At 36.6% G+C, this 22,546-nt stretch overlaps 3 protein-coding genes across 9 annotated transcripts; 1 reads left to right on the top strand and 2 right to left on the bottom strand.

Annotated features, from left to right (window-relative positions):
- Positions 1-82: 82 nt before the first annotated feature.
- LOC110604213 (jasmonate-induced oxygenase 1) lies at positions 83-12,955 on the bottom strand. Of its 7 annotated transcripts, XM_021742351.1 has the most exons (7): positions 12,598-12,955; positions 11,807-11,912; positions 11,648-11,713; positions 11,382-11,435; positions 10,745-11,248; positions 10,257-10,578; positions 83-449 (listed from the first exon to the last, which is right to left on the bottom strand). In XM_021742351.1, exons 3-7 carry the CDS (start codon positions 11,683-11,685, stop codon positions 204-206), a joined length of 1,164 nt encoding a protein of 387 aa, XP_021598043.1. In that variant the 5' UTR covers positions 11,686-11,713; positions 11,807-11,912; positions 12,598-12,955; the 3' UTR covers positions 83-203. The 7 variants fall into 7 exon arrangements, with proteins under 7 accessions (XP_021598043.1, XP_021598044.1, XP_021598045.1 ...); XM_021742352.1 differs by lacking the exon at positions 11,382-11,435; XM_021742353.1 differs by lacking the exons at positions 11,382-11,435; positions 11,648-11,713.
- Positions 12,925-16,863, top strand: LOC110604215 (oxygen-dependent coproporphyrinogen-III oxidase, chloroplastic). Its single transcript, XM_021742355.2, has 8 exons — positions 12,925-13,642; positions 13,723-13,798; positions 14,345-14,439; positions 14,982-15,065; positions 16,025-16,112; positions 16,200-16,324; positions 16,418-16,516; positions 16,621-16,863. The coding sequence occupies exons 1-8, from the start codon at positions 13,073-13,075 to the stop codon at positions 16,687-16,689; spliced, it is 1,206 nt and encodes a 401-aa protein (XP_021598047.1). The 5' UTR covers positions 12,925-13,072; the 3' UTR covers positions 16,690-16,863.
- Positions 16,864-18,109: 1,246 nt separating this feature from the next.
- Positions 18,110-20,429, bottom strand: LOC110604014 (ATPase WRNIP1). The gene has a single exon (XM_021742035.2). The coding sequence runs from the start codon at positions 20,298-20,300 to the stop codon at positions 18,636-18,638; it is 1,665 nt and encodes a 554-aa protein (XP_021597727.1). The 5' UTR covers positions 20,301-20,429; the 3' UTR covers positions 18,110-18,635.
- Between the last annotated feature and the right edge of the window lie 2,117 nt (positions 20,430-22,546).

Genomic DNA, 22,546 nt, shown 5'->3' on the forward strand with positions numbered 1-22,546 from the left:
AAGCGGTCAGCCCTACCCATCGCACAAAAGCTTATTGCAGGTTTGAAAGCATAAATTTTCAAGATCGCCGTACGCATGCAACTCATGAGAACTGGACTAACCATTAAAAAATAAAATGAAATAAGTTTACATTAATACAAATAGGATTATGAAAACTTTCATGATAATTCTTAATGTGCCCTATTAAATGTAAGGCCAATAATCTAACAATTAATTCGAAGTACATCAATGTTTCGTTTTCCTTCTGGGCCTTTAGTGTACCATGATGACACGTAGTCTTCATAATTAACCTCACGGTAGAGAGGGGAAGACTCGTTAACAAGCTGAAAAGCAGGGGATATTTTCCTAGTCTTCGCTGGGTCGTGAAAAGTCGCAATGGAGAGTCTTGGCCGACTTGAATTAGTTATGGCTCGATGTTGAGCACTCTTGTACTTCCCGTTAGTTATAATCTGCAAGCAACAGGGTCACATTAACAAGGTACCAAAAAAGAGTCGTCCATTTGTTTCAATAGAATATGGTTCCGCATATAAAACGAGTAAAAGCATTAAGGGTGATGATCAGTGACAATATGCTTGAATAGCTACCAGCCTACAAGTGGAGTGAACATCATATACAATGCTGAATTCATTTATTTTGGTAACAATTTGGACTTGCTAGAAGTCTTTTGGTTTGTAAATACTGTCTACGTCTTTTTAAAGCAATGATCCAGTAAAAAGTACTCAAAACCATATGTAAGGCCAAAACAAACTGAATTTAAATCAGCAAAACATATGAAGTATGTGTTATCACAGTTGAGCAGCTCAATTATAAAAGAAGATATAATACAAGATAGAAGAGATCCATTCATACACAAAGATATGTTCTTTTTTCCCTCCTATACAACAACAAATAATTCCTCCAAAACTACTGCTCTTGGACCAACCTTGTGACCAAACATGTCAAACACTAAAAGGAATGTGTTGCCACGGCACTAAAAGGCACTGCAGCTAAAGTCTAAAAGGAGATATCCATGGACAGGTCCAACAGGAGGTATCACTCTATAACAAATACTTGTTTCCCTCCTACTCAGAGCCAACGGCTACTCTTAGACTGACCTTGTTGACCAAAACATGTCAAATACTTAAAAGGACCAATCCCAAAATCCTTTTGCTTCAACTACACCCAAAAACAAGTGATTTGAAAATAAAATTTGCAAAATCAGATCTAATCATCAATTGAGAGAATTGCAAGGTGGCCTCCACAAGAATTCCGAGGAAATTAGCAATAAAGGATGAAATGATGTGTATTAGGGAAGAATTGGTTGCAAATACTGCCAATATCGAGATGCTGTTCTAGATGAATTAAAGTCTTTGTTGATCCATTTGGTGGGAAATAAGGGCAAAGGAGTTATGGATGCGGATGGAGAAGCCACAATGGTGAAAGTTGAGGTATTTTACCTATGCCTAAGGAGCAAGTAAGGGGGCATACGGAGCAAGGCAATAACTCTCAGCCTGTAGTAGCTGCAACTGCAACCAATCCAGGGTTCAAAGGTAATCATCTCCCTAAAATTAGGTTGATTACTTTTGATGGCAATGAACCTAGGGCATGGATTAGAAAATGTGACAAATACTTTGAAGTTTATAATGTTCCTAGGGAACAAATGGTAGGGACCGCAAGTCTTTTCTTAATTGAAAGGGGAGATGTATGATATCATAGCTGGAAAAAAGGGTGAAAATTATGATGTTTGGGAAGTATATGAGAAAGCCTTTGTGCAAGATTTGGAGAGCCAAGGCTGGAAGATGTGGTAGAAGAATTTATGAGAATTAGGCAAGAGAGTAGTGTTGGGGAATACCATGATAAGTTTGAGGATTTGAGGGTTAGAAGGGAGACTTTGAAGCCTGGATTGGAGGAACCCTATTTCCTGTCAGTCTTTATTGGAAGTTTGAGGGATAACATTAGGCCTATGGTGGAAAAAAGTAGGAAACCTAAACATTCTTTAAAACCTATCAATCTAACCCAATGACCTAAAAAGGGCACCTATAACCAGAAATACGCATCCTCCAGTAAAAGTACCCTGCCTAACCAAAACTTCTCTTGCGCACCTAAACCTCCCAATTCAGAAACACTGCAGCCTTGGGAAAACAAACTGTTTCTGTGACCAAGCCTGCAAGTACACAACCTGGCATGGTTCTACCTCATTTAACCAAAACCAAAACACCATGAACCTGCAGCCAACCCAAACTGAGAAGAGAGCTCTCAATCCCTGTTTCAGATGTAGAGAGATATTTTCCTGGGCACATTTGTAAAACAAACTCAGTTATGGTTGTGCAAGTTGAAGAGGCTCAGAAGGGGTGTGATGAAGAGGTGGGGCAAGAATTAATACCTGCAGAGCAGATGGAGGACTGCAGTAAAGAAATGACTTTATCTGTTCATGCATTGAAGGGAAGCCAAGGAGCTGACACTATTAAGGTGCTGGGAACTTATAGAAACAGACAGTTGGTGATTCTCGTTGACAGTGGTGATTCTCGTTGACAGTGGAAGCACCAACAGCTTCTTGTATAAGAGGATAGCTGAAGAACTAAGATTGCCCGTGATTGCAAGTCCCATTTCAGCTATCGCTGTGGCTGATGGGAGAAAAATATCCAGCTAAGGAATTTGCCAAGGTTTTGAGTGGAAAATTCAGAATTTCACCTTTTCATTTGACCTGAGAATTTTGGACCTTAGAGGGTTTGATATCATCCGTGGAAGGGATTGGATGAAGAGCTTCAACCTCATCCTCTTTGATTTTGAGGCAGCTAGAATCATCCACAAGAAGGATGGGAAATTGGTGACTTTTCATGGGTTGACTGATGCTAATCCTCCACCTTCATTGCTGCCTTGTGAGACTTTGTCACTGTTAATGCACAAGAAAGGAGCTAATTTCACCAGTCGCATTTTCTGCATTCAAATTTGGTATGCAGAAAAAGAAAATCAGCCTTCAACAAACTACGATGCTCTTCAAGTAGATTCATCTACTACTCTCTCCCCTCTACAATAATCGTTGAAGAAATATGACTGTATATTTGAGAAACCCAAGGGACTACCACCCTTTAGATCTCACAACCACACAATCCCTTTACAGCCCAACTATAAACCTGTGAATGTAAAACCATATAGGTATCCTAATTATCAAAAGGGCGAGACTGAGAAATTAGTGAATGAAATGTTGGCCCATTCTATTATTTAACCCAAGTAAGAGCCCATTTCCCTCTCCTATGTTGCTAGCGAAAAAGAAGAATGGGTCTTGGCGCTTAATGATGGAACAGTTAGGGGTAAGTTTCCTATCCCATTATTGATGACCTTTTGGATGAACTACATAGAGCAAAGTTCTCCAAAATTGATTTTAGGACTAGATACCATGAAATATGAATGGAACCTGCTGATATGGTTAAATAAGTTAAATAAACATATAATTTAAAGTAAGAAAATAAGAATGGAACCTGCTGATATAAATTATTTAACTTAAATTAAATAATCATATAATTTAAAATATGAAAAATTAATATGTGGAAAATTAAGTTAAATAATCAAATATTTTAAAATAAAAAGAAAATCAATATGTAGAAAGATTAAAATTTGAAAACTAAAATAAGAAAAATCAATATGTAGGAAGATTAAAATTTGAAAAATTAAAATTTAAAAGAGAAAGGGAAGAAAAAATTTAAATGAGAAACATGTAGGAAGATTGAAATTTGAAAGGAAAATAACTTAAAAAATATTATTTTTGAAATTGCTGAAAAGTGTATATTTTCACTTTTCAACTAACGAAAATGAATTGAAAAAAGAGAATAAAGGAGAAAGAGAAGGATATAAAAGAAATTTAATTCTGGTAAACGGCATCGTTCGTTAAGCCTGCAAACTGCAAAACTGCAAATCAGGGGCCGATGTACATCGGCTAACGGGTAATGGTCCCATTACATAACGGCCATTACACTATTTAAAACCATGGGTCAATCTTCTATTGACTATCTAGGACATGTGGTTAATGAGGAAGGGGCGTCCACTGGTCCTCCCCAATACTTAGACTTGTTTCAGCATGCTACACCGGTGTCAATACGACACGACGATCCGGAATACGCGTCGGACACGCGTGCATGCAGCTGGACACGTCAAGAAGAGAAATTTCTAAAGATGAAAAGCAAAAGATGAGGATGAAGAAGCTTTTCCATGATACAAACGAAACAATATTTCAGCAAATTGCAAAAGCCGGTAAAGCTAAATAGAACCATTATATCAGCTGAAAAAAAAGCATGAAGGACGTTCTTGATACACAAAGAAAATTGTTCATACGCTGGACACAGTTTTGAAAGTGCTGAAATAAAGTAGAAATAAAGATGAAGAAACAGAGGAAGATGAAGAACCAAAGGAAGATGAGTGGAGCTTGAAGTGGAACGAGGTATACAGCTGCATGCAATTAAGAGCCCTCAAACTTCCTTTTGTGGCTGCGAAAAATGATTAGTTAATTGTTTTTAAAATAATACATTATTAAGATGGCAGATGGCAAAATGAAAGTGCTTATGTAGCTCCTTATTTATTAGTTAAGTGGCTGCCATAGTGCCACTTGTAAATTTGGGTTTAATTTTGATTTTTCTTTACAAATATCTGGCCATTCAAATTCAAGTTCCAATGCATCATTTTCTCTTCCCATGCGTGATTGAAGACTAAGCTTCAAATTCTAAGTGCCAATCCTATTAACTAAAGTAATAAAAATGAGTTACTTCTATAACATTGAAACATGAAACATGAAACGGCAGTAATATTAATGTATAATTAGAATATTTAATAGTGTTGATTTACTTATGTTTTATTTGGTTGTATTTTGGATATTGATTATATATAGACAATGGTTATTTTTGTATATTTTTATTATGTCTTTTATTTTAATTTATTTTATAAGCATATTCGAGTACACATGCCTGAATTCAAATTCATATCCCATATCTTCTATTTAGAAAGTTCATGAATCCGACACATGAATATGCATCCATCTTCGACGCTGATACCCGAGTAATACAGTAGGTCCTGAAAAAATAAAAGCTATGGTCTCTTGGCCGAATCCGACACATGAATATGTATCCATCTTCGACGCCGGTACCCGAGTCCGAGTAATACAGTAGGTCCTAAAAAACATAAAAGCTATGGTCTCTTGGCCAACATCTCAGAATGTTAAGAAGTTGAGAAGTTTCTTGGGAATTGCTAGTTATTATAGAAAGTTTGTTAGAAATTATGGACTTATCGCTAAGCATCTTACTGATCTGCTTAAAAAAGATGGATTTGTGTGGACTGGTGTAACTCAGTAGGCCTTTGAGGAACTCAAGAAAGCAATGGTCTCTGCTCCTATCTTGGTGCTCCCTGATTTCCAGCAGCCTTTTACAGTGGAAACTGATGCAACTACTAGATGAATGGGAGCTGTTTCACAGCAAAATGGGCATCCTATAGCTTTTATCTCAAAGACTTTTGGACTTGGGGCTCAATCTCTGTCAGTCTATGAGAAGGAATTGCTTGCTATAACTTTTGTTGTCTCTAAATGGAGACACTATCTTGAGCAAGGAAATTCTGTATTAAAACTGACCATGAAAGTAAAATTTTTGTTAGAATAGAGGTTACACGCTCGATTGCAACAGAAAGACATCTCTAAATTGCTAGGCTTGGATTGCAAAATCATCTATAGGAGAGGAATAGATAATAAAGTTGCTGATGCATTATCTAGAAGGCGTTGCTCTCTGTAATATCCGGCTAGACCCCGGCATCGAAATTCCTACCTTCCGGCGAAATCTCGGATGTCGGAACTCTAGGTAAAACATGTTTTTATAAAATATTTTTACATGTTTTATGGTTTTAATGAAGACAGAAAATGAGTTTTTGAAAGAAAAAGACCAAGGAGGAAAACTCAGGTTCGGCCGCCGCTGAACATGGGGAGCTTGCGGAAGCTCTTTCGGCCCCCGAAAGTGGTCTGGCCAGCCACTTATAAAGGGCCCCTGTCTGAAAATGGGTGAGTTCTCTCTCTCCATTTTCGGGCAAGGTGAGTCTCCGCCACCCCCTTGATGATCTTGTGTTTTCTCCTCAAATCCTTCAAGATTTTTATGAGTTTTTACCTTATTTTGAAGATTTTTAAGCTTTGATCAAAGTTTTGGAGCTTGGAGACCTTCGAAGCTCGTTCCTCCACATCTCCAAGTTTGGGATCGCATCTCCTCTCGATCTACAAGAGATAAGTGTAGATCCTCATCTTTTTATATGTTTTAAATAAGTTTTAAAAGGGGTTAAGGGTATATGATGCATGTTTTAGAGTAGATCTAAATGTTAGGGTTTATGTAAGTTTGATGAGAAATGTATGTATAATGTGATGTTTGTTGGGGTATAGGCTAGTTTTATGCCCCTAGATGCTTGAAAATGTGTTTATGCATGCTTTTGTGTAGGTTGGTGTGAGTTGAGAGGTTTTGGGTGGCTGGTTGTGCATGTGAGGCTCGGGTTCTGCCATTCTGGAGAACCCAGGTTCGGCCGCCAAACCTGCCTGGAGGCAGCTTTAGGCCGCCTAAACTCGCCCCCGAAAGTTTGGACTTTCAGCTTTGGAGGGGAGTTTCGGCCGCCGAACCTGCCTGGCTTTCGGCTCTGGAAGGACTTTCGGCCGCCGAAGGTGCCTGACTTTCGGATCTGGAAGGGGTTTCAGCCGCCGAAGGTGCCGCCGAAAGTCCCCTGTCCAGCCTTCCTTTGCCTATTTTCAATGCATGTTTTGTGATGTTTTATGGGGTTTTTGGGGAGATGTTTAGTGTTATGTTAGAGTATGTTTGGTCCCTCATGTGAGTCCACCTGTGTAGGATCGGACTCGAGGAACCGAGGTGTTCAACAGTAAGATAGCTGCTACAGAGTTAGCTCAGAGTCAGTCAGAGGTGAGTAGAACTAAAACTAATCTTTTATTTCAAGAAATCAAATGCCTCAAGCATGTTCATGCATCATATATATGTAATAGGTTGGTTGCACTAGTTTTCACGAATATGTTGCATTGCATAATTGGTTGTTGATGTGGATGGACAACAGGACGACCCATTAGCCCTCTAGATATTATGTTATGTAAAGAAGTCCTGAGGAGCCCCATCGAGGGCCGAGCACAGAGTTTATGTATGTAAAGAAGTCCTGAGGAGCTCCTTCGAGGGCCGGGCACAGAGTAGAGGGATTTTTGGGTCAGTCCATCCGTGATGTGGATTGTTTGTGCTGTGATGCATTACATGAAAGCATGTAATTAATGAACTGCTTTTTATTGTTATGCTCACTGGGCTTTATAGCTCACTCCTCTCCCCTAATCCCCAGGGTTGCAGGTCAGAGATAGCACAGAAAGTCAGCAAGGGTAATAGCTATGTGTATGTAATAGTTAGTAGTGGACATGAGATGAAATGTAATGAAATGACATGTAATGTAATGTAAGGTATTGAACAGTGATGTAAAGAGGATTAGTATTGTGCTTGGCCCTAATATATGGTTAATCCCTTTTGATACATGATCTTTATGAAATGTTTTAAATGATGAGATGTGAACCAAGCTTGATATATGTAATGTTGACCCAACTAGAGCATTTGATGAGGGCTCTAGTATGGGGTTTTTATGTATACAGTTATGGTGCATGCACAGGTCAAGCTTGGTAAAAGAAAAGTTTAAAGTTTTTATGAAAATGTATGATCATGTATGAGATTTTATCAGGTACACAGAATACATAGTAGGCTTGCTACGGGTTCCGGCGGCCTTAAGCCAACCTGAATCCTAGCGCCGGTAGCGGTCCGGTTTCCGGGTCGTTACACTCTCCACATCAGCAAGTAAATTCCCTCACTTCTGCACCTCAGCCTACATGGATACTCTCAGTTTTGGAGAGCTATGATTAGGACCCAAAAGCTGCTAAAATAATTACACTTAGCTGATGCAGCTGCAGATAGTCCTTTTCAACTGAAGCAAGGACTACTGTACTATAAAGACAGAAGTAATGTGGGGATTTCAACTGACTTGAGAAAGCACCTAATATCCTTGTATCATGACTCAGGCTTAAGAGGTCATTCAAGGGTTAATACAACCTACCACAGACTGAGGAAGCACTTTAATTGGCCTGGGATGCAATTAAAGGTGTTGAGATGGGTGAAACAGTGTGACCAATGTGCTAGATGCAAGGGAGAGCATTGTGCTTTACCTGTTTCTGGTTTGATGCAGCCTTTGCCAGTACTCTCTCAAGCTTGGCAACATATTTCAATGGACTTCATTGAACAATTGCCAAAAGCTAATGACAAGGATACCATCTTGGTTGTAGTATGCAGATTTTCTAAGTATAGACATTTTCTTCCTTCAGCAGATCCTTTCTCTGCTATAACTGTGGCAAAAAATTTACTAGATCATGGCTACTATCCTCCTATGCTCCCTGCTATTCCCGCAGATGGGTTGACAGGGGGTCATTACAAGAGCTCTTCAATAGCATACAACAGATGAATGAGATTTTGAAAAGCAATTTGAGGTAGCCAGAAATAGAATGAAGCAACAAGCAGATAAAAGAAGATCTGAAAGAGAATTTCAGGTCGGAAATTGGGTGTATCTTAAGCTTCAACCATATAAACAGACTTCCTTAGCTCTCAGGAAAACTCTAAAGCTCTCAGCCAAGTGTGGGCCTCTAAGGGTTGTAGATAAAGATAGGAGTTGTTACCAATAAGTTGGACCTTCCCCTTCTTCTATTCATCCAGTCTTCCATGTTTCATTGTTAAAAAAGAACATTGGAGACAATGTGGTTCCAATGGTTGAGCTGCTAAGCACGCAAGATAATGAGATGATTGTCGCTCCACAGGAGGTCCTACAAACTAAAGTAGTAAAAAGAGGAGGGCAGCAAGTCTCTCAAGTGTTGAACAAGTGGCAAAATTCGTCTCCTAAAGATGCTATACACATGGTTTCAAATCACGGTCCTAGTTGCAGTGACGAGTAATGGAAACAGGCCTATAATGGTTATAAAGTACGCAAATTTTTTAAAAAGATTTGCAAAGTTCATGAAATTAGCAAATATTTGAAGATATAATCTAAAATTATACATCTTGATAACAAGTACAAATATATCTAATAAACACAAAATCTATAATTTTAAACATCATACATAATAACTAACCTCAATTACCATTAAAATGAGCATTTAGCATTTACATTATGCAAAATCATTTAAATTATTTGAAGAAATTACATTTTAATTTAAGGGCATGTTCTTTTTTATACTTACTACCTATTTTTCATAGATTTTAATCTTGCAAATTTTATATTTATATTTTATAATTGATACTTAATACAAACCGTGAAATAACGGCCTTAATGGCCATAGCTCCTTTGAAAATCTTGAAATAAAGGCTGTTATATAATGTAACGACTGTTATTTAAAACCATGGCTACATAGGAGGACAAGTCTTTTACCCTATCTCAATTTGCAAAGTTCACACATTCCTTGGGACAATAATGTGCCAAAGGGAGTGGTATTGTTACATATAGAAGGAATAGATAAAGGAAGAAACCGTAGTTGACTGGTGGGAACAATTGTCTTAAGTGATTCTTGTACATAAACAAAAAAGGTCAGCTTATTCAAGGCGTTCAACGATCAATAAAATCAACTACTTCCCCCCCCCCCTCTCCCCTTCCTTTCCATTAAACTCAGCAACCATCACTGAGATCTCAAATCTGTTAGAGTTCCACCTAACAGAACTGTATATATTGCCCAAAAGCAATAGAATCAACTACCTTCAAATACACTAGGTGAAAAATATCATTTTATCCCTATCACACATACCCTATAATCTATTTTAACCATCTCAATAATCCAACCATTATGCTCCAAACCACATTAAAACTAACAATCAATCTCCTAGATTGTTGCACTCTATCATTGACCTCCACAACCAATTATGCAATGAAGACAATAGGGGAGACACAGAAGATAGGAAGAATAAATATAATATGTCATACTACTAAGCCTCCCACCTTTTTAGTAGTAATGCCTCTTTCAGAAGTCAGCCAAGCTAATTTCAGCCCTAATGTTTCCATTTTTGAAATCCACACACTCGTCCCTAAATTTAATTCCCACAACTTTGCACAGAAAAAACTCCCAAAGCTATGCTCGAGAAGAAAGGAATTACCCCTCCTCACAACCAATTACATGAAGGCAAAACTCTGTTAACCGTACCAAATGGATAATACCAAAATAATTCAGATGATGATAAAGGTTGAAAAAGTAATACCTCAGTTTGATCAGAAAGAATGACAACAATGGCATCACATAAAGGCTGCACGGTGAACCACTGAGATTCCTTCAAAACCTGAAGACCCTCAACTTGATCTTGAATCAAAAGAGTGATGGCACCCATATCAGAATGAGACTGAAGTCCTAGTGTAAGGTCAGGTTGAGGACAAGGGGGGTAATAGCTGATGGTAATATTCTGATAGAATTCACCAACCGAATCCTCAATGCAAGATGATGGTAGTCCCACACTTTCTGAGATGAGGCCCAACAACTTCTGAGCTAGCACCTTCATTTCATCACTATACTTCCCCACAACTTCCCTGTCATTTATCAAATGGCTATCAAATTTGAACTAAACTCCAACTTAAAGTCCAGATAGCAAGCAAGTAGAAAAATAAATATAAAGGCATCAACAAATGACATAACAGAAAAGAAAAAAAAAGAGAGGGGAGGATCAGTGTCCAGGGAGGAAAAGGTTGCAGACACCTGTAATTGGGAAGGAAGTTAGGCCAACGAGATGGATTACGTCGGGAAAGAGGTAGAGTGTGATGGTCGAAGTAGTCCCTCCAATCCAAGACACTGCAATTGTCAACAAGCATCTTGCTCCCGTATCCTTCGGACGCTGCAGAAGTGGGATCACATGCATACTTGAGCTTGTCTTTGAAGGGGCAATCATTGAAAAAGGATAAGCCAACACTTCTTATCTGGTTCATTAATTCGATAGGAACCCCATGGTTGGTCACATGGAATGCCCCCCATTCCCTGCAAGCCTCACCAATTGCCTTTCTAACTAAATCTCTGTGATTCAAATCGAACCCAAACAGGTCAATCACTGGAATATCCATAACACCAACACCATTTTCTTTCTTAACGATGGGCCGGTTCTCATGAGGCTGGATATATTGGGAAGGGATCTCTGCTAGGCCTGCTTGTACTAGGCTTTGGACTCTCATTATGGTGTTTCTTCCTCCTGCCTCCATTTGTTTAATTCTAGTTCAAATAGAAAAGTATAAATCATTAGAAGTCGTTTACTTGTGGAAACAATTTTCCACTTTCTAGTTCAATTTTTCTTTTCTATCGGAAAAATTACTGCTCAAAAGAAAATTTTGGAGAACACTTTTACTTTAGGAAACCTTTTTGTTTGTTGAGTTCAAAAACCTTTGCTGTGGTCTGAAATCTGAAAATTAGAAAATTGTCTCCATAAGCAAAACTAAATTAAATAATTCACTTTGAAGAACACTTTTTTATATCATTAAAAAGGATAATTATCTGCTGCAAAAGAAATTTAAAGGGGAAAAAAGTTTGGGCACTGCTCACAAAAATGATAACATCTCCCTGGTAAAAAATTCAAAACTGCAATTCACATTTTTTTCATGCAAATATACAAACTTAGCTTCCCATTGATGTATGGACGACCAGCTAGCCATGCAAGTGCAGTTTATTCAAAGAAGTCGACTGAGAAAATCAGTCAAAATACTGTATTAGACAGGTTGGCTCCTCTAAGTAAATTAATTAATATCTCTTCACATGAAATTCTTATTCACAAACCTTTTGTTGTGTAGTAAAGTAGAAAGAAAAAGCTTTCAGCAGTGTGAGATGCACCAGCAAGTTCTTCCCCAACTCATACAGATTTCACAGTCAAGGCAGGCAGAACCTGTCATACATAAGTATGGCTTTAGAAACTATTGCATAAAATGGACATATAGATGTGATAGTATATCAGACAAAATCGCCTCAGTTTAAGTATACAAAGGAACTGTTTAAGAAGAATGGCGGGAGGGGGGTTCTGCTGCATAGTTTTGGACCTATAGTACAGGTTTAAAAAAGTCCCATAAGAATGCCAATTGTTAATTAATTTTTACCTATACGTCTGCTTAGTTTACTGAAAAAGGAAAGCATGAATAAGAAAACAAATGTAAAACACAACAAAACTAGAATAGTGAATCAGAGGCTTCAAACTACAATGTAATGCTCTGTCAGCTAAGATGGATGCTCGTGAAACCACACGAGTTATCAACCCCAATTAGCTAAAGATGTAAGGAAATCAATTTAAATTTCTCATTTACAAGCTGTATCATTCCAAAATTCCACTCATGTTGCTTCCTTAAAAAATATTACAGAAAAACTCTCATATTCGACGGCCTTAATTGAGAAGGAAACAATAGAATCACCAATACAGGCTATATTTCAACAAAATACAAGCTAAATTGACTTTATTTTCACAAGATTTAACATGTAAAGCAGCTTATATTAGATTAATCTCACTGTAACAGAGGAGCATTTATAGATCTGGGTTAACCGACGATAAAAGGCTCAGAAACCTCGCAATAGAAACAAACCATTAGTTCCGTCTCTTTTGCCGAAGCTCCGACTTTTAACCCAAAGTAGGAAATCAAATGTGACTACCCTGAATTGAATAATTATGAAGAGTGATGGCCAGCTAAAGAGCAGAGAAGAGATGGAGATCAAGGTCGGCCGATGGAGGTAATCTCAGATGCAGGTCGAGATGGGCGCAGCGAGTAATAGATTGTTTTTTGACCAAACAGAAAATGGTTTTGCGACGCGTGGGGTATTTTTTACTGCCGTACATTTACAGTGGGCGCGTGAGTGATGGTCAAAAACGGGGATCCTTATCCTGGTTCCGCAGCTCTTGCTTTCTTTACGCAAACCTAAACCAGACCATCCCACTATTATATCTACTCTTCTCCTTACTTGTATATGGTTGACGATTGACATTGTCTGCCGCACTGGTATAAGATAGATCCAGTCCAAGGAGAAGAAAAGCTTAAAGCAGTGAAATTGATTGCATTACAAATGCAAATGCCTCCTACAGCCTCATTCTGTTCCACCTGTCCCTTGTCCCTTTTCTCTCCTTCTTCTGTAACTTCTCCTACTCCTACTTCTATTTGCTGTTTGGCCAAACTCACTACTAATTATTATCCCAAGCAACTGGTCTTGCCCTTCTCCTCACGTTTCAAATTCCATACATCCTCTAATCAACAAACCTTCATGATTCGAGCTGCCGTTTCTATCGAGAAGGAAACTCCAGAGACCCAGCGGCCCCAAACATTTCTCCGGGAATCTGAAGGTGGAGACATCCGAGCGCGCTTCGAGAAGATGATAAGGGACGCACAGGATAGTGTGTGCGAGGCCATTGAGGCAGTCGATAAAGCGGGTAAATTCAAGGAGGACGTCTGGTCCAGACCAGGGGGTGGGGGCGGCATCAGCAGAGTCTTGCAAGACGGCGCCGTTTGGGAGAAGGCTGGAGTCAACGTGTCGGTCGTCTATGGTGTCATGCCCCCTGAAGCTTATAGGGCTGCCAAAGCCGCTTCTGCCGATCACAAGCCTGGACCCATCCCATTTTTCGCTGCTGGGATCAGCTCTGTAACTTCCCCACCTCGATTGACATTCCGTCCATTTCTCATATATTTGTTTTATTTCACATAAACTCCATTGCTTTGCAGGTGTTGCATCCAAAGAACCCATTCGCACCAACATTGCATTTTAATTATCGTTATTTCGAGACCGATGCTCCCACAGGTATTAATACTATTACACGCTTCATGAAGCAAGAAAATGCAATACATCATTTCTTATCTTCAATTGCTGATGTCTTTTCCCTCCATTTGGAATAAATCGTTGAATCCTTACGCCAACAATCATACACATTATTTCTATGTCTTTTAAAATAATTCTTTTAGGTTAAAAATAATTGAATTATTCTATTTAATATATGAGAGTTAACAAAATAATTAATTGAATTGAAATTGCACGACTAATTGGATCATGCATTGTCGGAATTAAAGAATAGTTGAACCACAAAATGTGTATACAATTTACAATTTGCACTTATGAGGAAACTATTACCACCATATGATCAAAAAGAAAGTTGGCATTCTTTTCCTCTTGCACAAGTGGTAGAGAGACGGACTTGCTATCAAACAGAACTAAATGGCAAAAATCTACCACAAATAGTCTGGAATTAACGCATAGTTGTTATTATTGTTGTTGAGAAGTAGCCAGCCAGAAAATTTTCCTCCAAACTTTGCTTTATCTCTTGTTTGTTTGTTTGTTTTTTGTATGCAGACGCCCCTGGAGCACCTAGGCAATGGTGGTTTGGTGGTGGGACTGACTTGACGCCAGCGTACATCTTTGAGGAGGATGTGAAGCATTTCCATTCAGTAAATTCTCGAAATAGATAACTTGTTCTCCTTTTCCATGTGTAAAAACTGCAGCTTCTTTGGCAAATGACACAGATCCTTTTTATGATTTATATTGGAAGTTATCTTCTTTTTAGGTTTTATATTCATACACTGACATAATGAATTGAGTCCGTACAGTCATTTTTTATTTTGCTATTGGAATAGTTTTCCGCACTTTACTTTCTGCTACTCCACCATTTCATAAAGTATTCTACTTGGTTTAATGACAGCTACCCAATATTCAAGAGATGAACCCATAATTGTTTAATTTTGCTTACTTCATGCTCCTTTTGCAGGGAGAAAAACTGAAAAAAATAGAAGTTTTTCCTTCCCTCTTTTTTTATTTAATTTTCTTTCAAAGGAATTTTCTTTAATTTTCATAGGTTATTCGCCTCTGAAACCCCATTTTTTGTTATAGCTGCTGCTTATATGAATGGAATTTTATTACGTGGTTGTAGAGTTTTCATTTCTTCAATGTTGCATTTTATCTTCACTTCAATTAATTCTGTCTTACATTGTAGATTCAAAAAAAAGCCTGTGACAAATTTGAACCTACTTTTTATCCCCGATTCAAAAAGTGGTGTGATGACTACTTCTATATTAAGGTAAGTGTCATGTTAGACATGATTGAAGTTTGGATATATTGAAGTTTATTTTAGAAACGCCCCTATGTTATTGACTGTTCCTACTCTCTTTCTTTAATTTTATTTGTGTTTATGTGTTTGTTTTGTCTTTTCTTTTCTCTCTCTCTTCTTCTTTTTTTTTTTTTTTTTTTTTGAGGGGGGAGGGGGAGTGGGGAGAAAGGGGGTCTGCCATTGTCCTGCGGCTTTGGAGGAGTTGAGGGAAATGGAAAGTTACAGTTAGGGTGCTATTTGGATCTGCTGATGTTCTAGGTTTCTCACATTTGATCCTTATGTAATCTTTGAATTTCTGAAATGTAAATCATGAAAAAGTGAAATGGACATATCCTGTTCTTTAAAATTCTGAGATATTTTCTGTTCCTCTGAAATTCTGATTGTTGAAGTTGATCTCAGAAATGCTTATATCGACTTTTCCCACTCGGTCTTTCTTTTATTTTTTTTATTTTTTATTTTTGTTTGTGTGTGTTTGTTTGTGGGGGGTTTATGTCATGGGGTAGGGGAATGGGAAATTACAGATGCTATTTGGGATCTGGTGATGCTTCTATGTTTTTCACATTTGATCCTCATCTAATCTGTGGGCTTCTGAAATGTAAATGATGAAGATACTGGACAAATCCTGTAGTGTAAAGTTCCTTGATATTTCTGTGCCCCTTGTTTGAGAAAATAAAATGTTGAAAAAAAAAAAGGCTACAAAAAGGCTGGTTTCAACAATGACATGCCTAAATGGTGCTCCTACTAGAACTAATGTTTAGCCGCCCTTTTTAACTAAGTTTATTTCTTGGTGATTTTCTCCATTGTGCATTTGTGTTCTTGTTTCTTATAAAATTTTACTAGGTAATTGTTTATCTGCTTCAGTATTTTGTAAAATATTGTCTTAAACCTTTTACTTGGATTTTTTTTTTCATTGTTAATTCTATATGCAGCATCGAGGTGAGAGGAGGGGACTTGGAGGAATATTTTTTGATGATCTAAATGACTATGATCAAGATATGCTTCTTTCCTTTGCCACAGGTAATTAATATATCAAGAATTTATTTTCCTTTTTCAAGTTCTAGGTGTTCAAGGATCTCCATGTGCAAACATCTTGTTAATTTGCAGAGTGTGCAAATTCTGTGGTACCTGCGTACGTTCCCATTATAGAAAAAAGAAAGGATTTGCCATTTACTGATCGCCATAAAGCATGGCAACAGTTACGTAGGGGACGCTACGTAGAATTTAACTTGGTATCATACCTGAATCTGAATATCTGATTTTTTTTTCTTTAAATCATAAAACTATCTTGAAGGTCACGCCTTGATTTATTTTTTCAATCATAGGTTTATGATCGGGGTACAACATTTGGCCTGAAGACAGGTGGTCGAATTGAAAGTATTCTTGTTTCTCTACCACTAACTGCCCGATGGGAATATGACCATGTAAGTTTTCAAGATCATTCTGCTTGTGAATGTTATGTGTAATATCAAGGGATTGGAAAATTATGAGCCGACAGTGATAACTTGGTTTATTGTTTGGCTTACAGAAACCTGAAGAGGGAAGTGAAGAGTGGAAGTTATTGGATGCTTGCGTCAATCCAAAAGAATGGATCTGATTTTCTTCCAAATGAATATCATGTACTTTAGCCCCTTCTCCTTTCAATTTTTCCCTCTTTTCCTATCGTTATTTTTCTTTAGAGTTGGGAAATGTTCTTGTATCTGAAATAAGAAGTCTAGTATAACAGCTGTAATTTATTATGAGAGGTAATAGAATATTTGGTTGCAAAATATACTACTTTGGTCCACATCTTTTGCAATTGAACATGAAAATATCTGGCCAATGATTGAATTCATTTTGCTCTGCTACATGCTGCATTAGTTAGATTCGGGTGAGTGTAGGCATATCTATTAAGCGTGGCTAGGCAAGATAGGTTCAGGTCAGGACCTTTAATGTTTAGGCTCACATATGACCAATGACCTGAGTAGTTTTTTTTTTCGTTTAAAATACGGTTTTTTATTTTATTCTCATAGGAGGAGCCTACTCTATTAGTAGGTTAGTAAACCTGGTTGTCCTGGTTCTGTTCATTTGAATAAAATTATTGGCCCAAATGTTAAGAGTTATACACCGAAAGAAGTCGGTACAGTCGGTGTAAATTATAATAGCCGTCCCTTAATTTTGAATGTCATTAAACCTTAGTCCCTCGTACTCCAGTTGTTATTAACTGATATTGAGTAGTGTTATAATGTAAATTTAAAAGCCTAAAAAAAACATTTTTAAAAATGTCAAAATATTAATGATGTTCACGGGCTTTTAATTTCTTTAATTTTTTTTATTACATTATAAATAAAAAAATTAGAGTATAATTGTGGTACTATGAATGATGTTTATATGGTATAACTAATAAAGTAAAGACATTTATATAAAAATAATTTTTTAAAAAAAACTGCTAGTTATATTTTTTTAAAATTCACTCGTCTATTTCTAAAATATATTTATCTATTTATTCAACTACCTAAAATTCTCCTAACGTTCAGTTAATTCGCCCTCCAAGCTTAGAATGTTTAGCTTTGGAAACTAACATTGAATTTCAACAATATTCGATCAAATATCATGTCAAAGTCAATGTGCCAACTAGGTACGACAAGAGAGACTTGCATGAAAATAAGTTTATGGCGGCAGAAGAGGGGCTCACTTGATTAATTGATAAAACCATGCAAGAAAGTCCTCAAACTTGTCCTAAAATGACGCATTGAATTAGATGGGCGAAACGAAACAGAAGTCATATGTCATACAGTAAAAGAATGCATCAAAGTAGAAAACTGATCTGCTTCTTATGCAAATTTATTAATAGAGATAGCAGCCACTCGCCAGCAAATGATGCAACAGGCAACTATGTAACAAATAATCCATAACCAATATGCTCAATCAACCAAAATAAAAACGAGATGAATAACAAATTAACAAACAGCAGCTATTACATGGCTTTTACGCAAGCATGTGCTCATTAGAATTCCACTTCAAATGGAGGGCGAAATAAGAACTAAGTGTCAAAACATAAACAGCGCATGAGACGCCACAATAAGTCAAATTCCCAGAATGACAGAATGCCTCTTCAAAAGCTTACAAACTGCAATGGTATAATTTATATCTACTGCATAATATATAAGTCATAAACCTTTGCTGGTTACCAGACGATTCTAGAAGACCTATAACTCGCAAAGTTACCGAATGTTATTGCATATTTAGAACATTTTCCTGTTTCTAGTCACTACTATATTTACTCATACAAGATAATCTTCAACCCAAACAACTGCTGTCAAAAATTAAGACATCCCCGAAAATATCAATAGAACTCCTGACTGAAGCTTTGTCCATTTATAACTTGAGAAAGCACCTACTACACTGTCCTCCCCCACTGGTTCCTGGCCGTGCTTCTATCCGTTTACAAAAGGAAGACGCTAAACTTTTAAGGCTACCAATCATACAAACGCATGAAAGAAAAACAAAAGGATTTCTAACCAAGCAATAGCTATGAGGCAGAAAGTTCCAGTAGTGATCAGATTAGTTGGTTTCCTGCCAATCTTTGGCATTACTGACTGACCAATCAAGGAACTTGTAGCCCTCAAGTGAGGATGGTAGATAGGTCTGTGTTGACAGCGGGTTATCAGGAGTGTAGATGTAGCCCTTCCCATACCCAAGCTCTTTCATTACCTTAGAAGGTGCATTTCTCAAATGGAGCGGCACTCCCTCATTTTGTCCAGTGGATTCCCTAACAACCTTCTGCGCAGCCTCTATTGCTTGATAGACAGAAATTGATTTTGGAGCCAAAGCCAAATAAGCCACGCACTGAGCAAGAATTACATTGCACTCAGGCATGCCCAAGAAATGGCAAGCTTGGTAGCAAGCAACAGCCTGGTTAAGGGCCAAGGGATCAGCCAATCCAACATCCTCACTTGCAAACCTAATCAAACGCCTAGCAACATAGAGCGGCTGTTCACCTCCTTCTAACATTCGCGCCAACCAATAAATGGATGCATCTGCATCACTTCCTCTCATAGACTTGTGAAGTGCACTGATCAGATTATAGTGCTCTTCCCCTGCTTTGTCATACGCAAAATGCTTAAATTGAAGTGCCTCCTTAGCATCATCCAAAGTAACATTCGCCACCAAAGAGAAATTATCATTGGAATTTGTTCGGGTAGATGCAGTGATAGCAGAAATTTCTAAGGCATTCAACGCAACGCGTGCATCCCCGTCACAATTTTCAGATAAAAATTGAATAGCATCCTCAGTCACTTCAATTCTCATCCCTAAGATTTGAGTTAGTCCCATGTCGGAATGATTAATTGCTCGGTTGAGAATTTTTTGAACATGTTGAGGCTTGAGGGGGCAAAGGGTAAGAAGTCTACAGCGTGAGAGAAGTGGCGTAATCAAATGGAAGGATGGGTTCTCAGTGGTGGCACCAATAAACACAATACTACCGTCTTCAATAACAGGCAAGAAAGAATCCTGTTGGGACTTGTTAAACCTATGAACCTCATCAACAAACAACACAGTTCTTTTCCCATTCTTTACTTTTACCTTCCTAGCATTTTCAACGGCATCCCTCACATCCTTAACCCCACAAGTGACCGCCGAGAAAAAAACAAACCGATAGGAAGAGTTCTGATCCTGGGGAAAGGAATTCGCAATTGCTTTAGCAATGGAGGTCTTACCTGACCCAGGTGGGCCCCAAAGAATAATGGAAGGTAGGCGATTGCAATCTATAGCGGAGCGGAGGATACAGTTCTGGGCCAGAAGGTGATCTTGGCCGACAACGTCGTCAATGGTGCGAGGGCGCATGCGCTCTGATAAGGGCTCATGGGGAGGATGATGCTTGTTGTTGTGGACAGCAGGAGAGCACGGATTAGTAACTGATTGAAATAACCTGGGACGCTTAGAAGGAAGAAGGATTGGTCCATCCTCTTCTTGTTGTTCAGCGGGTATTGGGATGGAAGGGGAACCGGAGGAGGAGTTGGGTTTCGATTGCAAATGGAAGAAGCGGTCTAGCTTTGGCTGGAGTGGAGAAGGGGTTGGATTTGAGGGTGGCTTATTGCTAGTGTCACAAGATTTATGAGAGAGAATCCACTCGGTGGCCTTGAGGGTGGATTTCCCCCCGGTAGCCGCCAGAGCTTGGGCAGCCAAGTCGCTTGGGAAACCCATGCTTAGCAGCTGCTCCATCTCCATCTCCTTTTCCCAGTGCTATCTTCACTTTCTGCGCACAAATATAGAGTACCATCCTAAAAGAATGACATGTACCGGTTGGAATTGCCGACTTGCCGAACTCCAATCTTCAATTTTCTTTTTAATTTAATTTATTTTTGGATGCCATGAGGCATGAGGTACCCCTAAAATGGCCATTATTAAAAATTAGGATGTTTCTATAACTTTGTTATAAAAAGACGAAAAAAAAAAAAAACTAAAGTTTGTGATTTTTTATATTTGTATCTTTAATTTTAAAATTTTAAATAATAAATTAATATTTTTATATTTACTTTAATTTTAACATTAAATTATACGTTATGTTATACGATCAATTTTTAAACGAATAAAATATTTAAAATATTTATATTAATTTATATTTATATTTAAAATGTCAAATTTTAAATAATTAAATTAAATTTTTTTATTTTATTTTAATTATAATTAATAAAATTAAATGAAAACTGAAAAGTTATTTATAAATTATAATATAATTCTTAAAAATTTTTAACTAATAAAATAATCATTAAATATATTTTTATTTTAATAATATTTTTTATTAATTCCATTATTTACCCTTTTTATTTTCATTTTTATATATATTGTAGTTTAATAAAAATTTAAAATATAAAAAAATTATAGTACAAAATATATAATATTTTTATTTTATTTAATATTATAATATGATATAATTTTTATTAAATCAGTCAATAAACTAATATTCTTTCCCAATTTATTTATATAATAAGTTAGTAAAATAAAAATACTAAATATTTTAAATAATTTATTAAAAATATAGTTAATATATTTTAATTTTTATAAAAATTATAAAGAGTATGATTTTGTATATTAAAATATATAATATTTTATTTTATTTAATATTATTAAAATAAAATATTTCATTAAAAGTTTACCATTACTATTATAAATTATGTATACATTTTCAAAAAATTATATATTTTTTTAATATATAAAATTATACTATAATATATAATATATAATATTTATATGTAATATTTCATATAATAAATATTAATATTATATATGATAAATATAAAATAAATATAAAAAATTATAAATATTTGAATTTTTAATAAATCTTATAAAAATAAATTAAACTTTATTAAATTATATATTTACCTAAAAGTTAGTAACTTTATAAAAATAAATTAAATTAAAAAAAATTAATTTTTCAACCACATGAATATATTTTTTATAAAATAATTTAAAACGATTATATTAATTTTTTTTGTATTAACATAATAATATTATTATTATATATCACTCACTCATTAAATGAGCTGTTTTTTAGTGATATTTGCTTTATTTGTGTCTAAGGGTCTATGACCCACTCTTATTTTTTAAAGTCAAGTTCAGAAAGATGCAGTGATATTTGCCTTATTTGTGTCTGAAGGCTCTATGAGCCACCTCTTATTTCTAAGGCTCTATGACCTACTTTCGTTTCTTTAAGCTTTTATGCAAGGACATCAACAGAATGTTTATTAATTTTCAGTGGGGCTAAAAAGAGAACCAGAAAAAGCTACACTAGATGCGTGGAAGCATCTCTGCAGCCAAAGCAAATGGAGGCATGAGTTTTCAGTACGTAGAAGCCTTCAACATGGCTCTTTTGGCCAAATAGGTATAACTCATTTTATTTAAATCAAATTCTCTTTTAGCATGAATTCTTAAAAGAAGGTATTTTTTATAACTTTTTTTTGGATGCTAGCATTGAGAACAACTTTTCTTAGGATTAGTGCAATTTATGTTGATTGAGACAGATTCTAAATAAGAGAGTCAGATGGCACTGTGGAGATGGAAAAGATATCATGTGTAAATTGGATAAATGGATTCCTACTTCATACCCATCACTACCAAAGATTAAACCAACTCATGAGGAAGATGTCTTTTAGACTAGTCAACTTATATTACATAATCTCTCATCTTAGAATATCCAAAGGTTAAAAGCAAACTTTGAAAATGAAGAGGTCCAGAACATTCTTGCTATACTAGTTTTGATCACCAAACCATCGGATAAGCTCAGTTGACACCTCAAGAATTGAGATTACACAATAAGCTTTGGGTATTATATGGCTGTAGAGATTGCTAGAACTCATTCTAACCATGGTTTAGCGGGGCCTAGGACTTCAACAAAATCCAAGTTAACTTGTTTCTAGAAAGAGTTTTGGAAGCTTTCCCTGCCAAAGAAAATTCAAATCTTCTTGTGGAAATTC

Source organism: Manihot esculenta, chromosome 16, assembly GCF_001659605.2.
Source record: "Manihot esculenta cultivar AM560-2 chromosome 16, M.esculenta_v8, whole genome shotgun sequence".
NCBI lineage: Eukaryota > Viridiplantae > Streptophyta > Magnoliopsida > Malpighiales > Euphorbiaceae > Manihot > Manihot esculenta.

Coding starts and splice junctions, on each gene's coding strand:
- LOC110604014 (XM_021742035.2), bottom strand. CDS start 20,300: ATGGAGATGGAGCAGCTGCTAAGCATGGGTTTCCCAAGCGACTTGGCT.
- LOC110604215 (XM_021742355.2), top strand. CDS start 13,073: ATGCAAATGCCTCCTACAGCCTCATTCTGTTCCACCTGTCCCTTGTCC. Junction 15,066..16,024: donor ATGACTACTTCTATATTAAG/GTAAGTGTCATG, acceptor TTCTATATGCAG/CATCGAGGTGAGAGGAGGGG. Junction 16,325..16,417: donor GCTACGTAGAATTTAACTTG/GTATCATACCTG, acceptor TTTCAATCATAG/GTTTATGATCGGGGTACAAC.
- LOC110604213 (XM_021742351.1), bottom strand. CDS start 11,685: ATGGCTAGCTGGTCGTCCATACATCAATGGGAAGCTAA. Junction 11,436..11,647: donor ATACATCAATGGGAAGCTAA/GTTTGTATATTT, acceptor TCTAATTTTCAG/ATTTCAGACCACAGCAAAGG. Junction 10,579..10,744: donor AACTTCCTTCCCAATTACAG/GTGTCTGCAACC, acceptor GATAAATGACAG/GGAAGTTGTGGGGAAGTATA.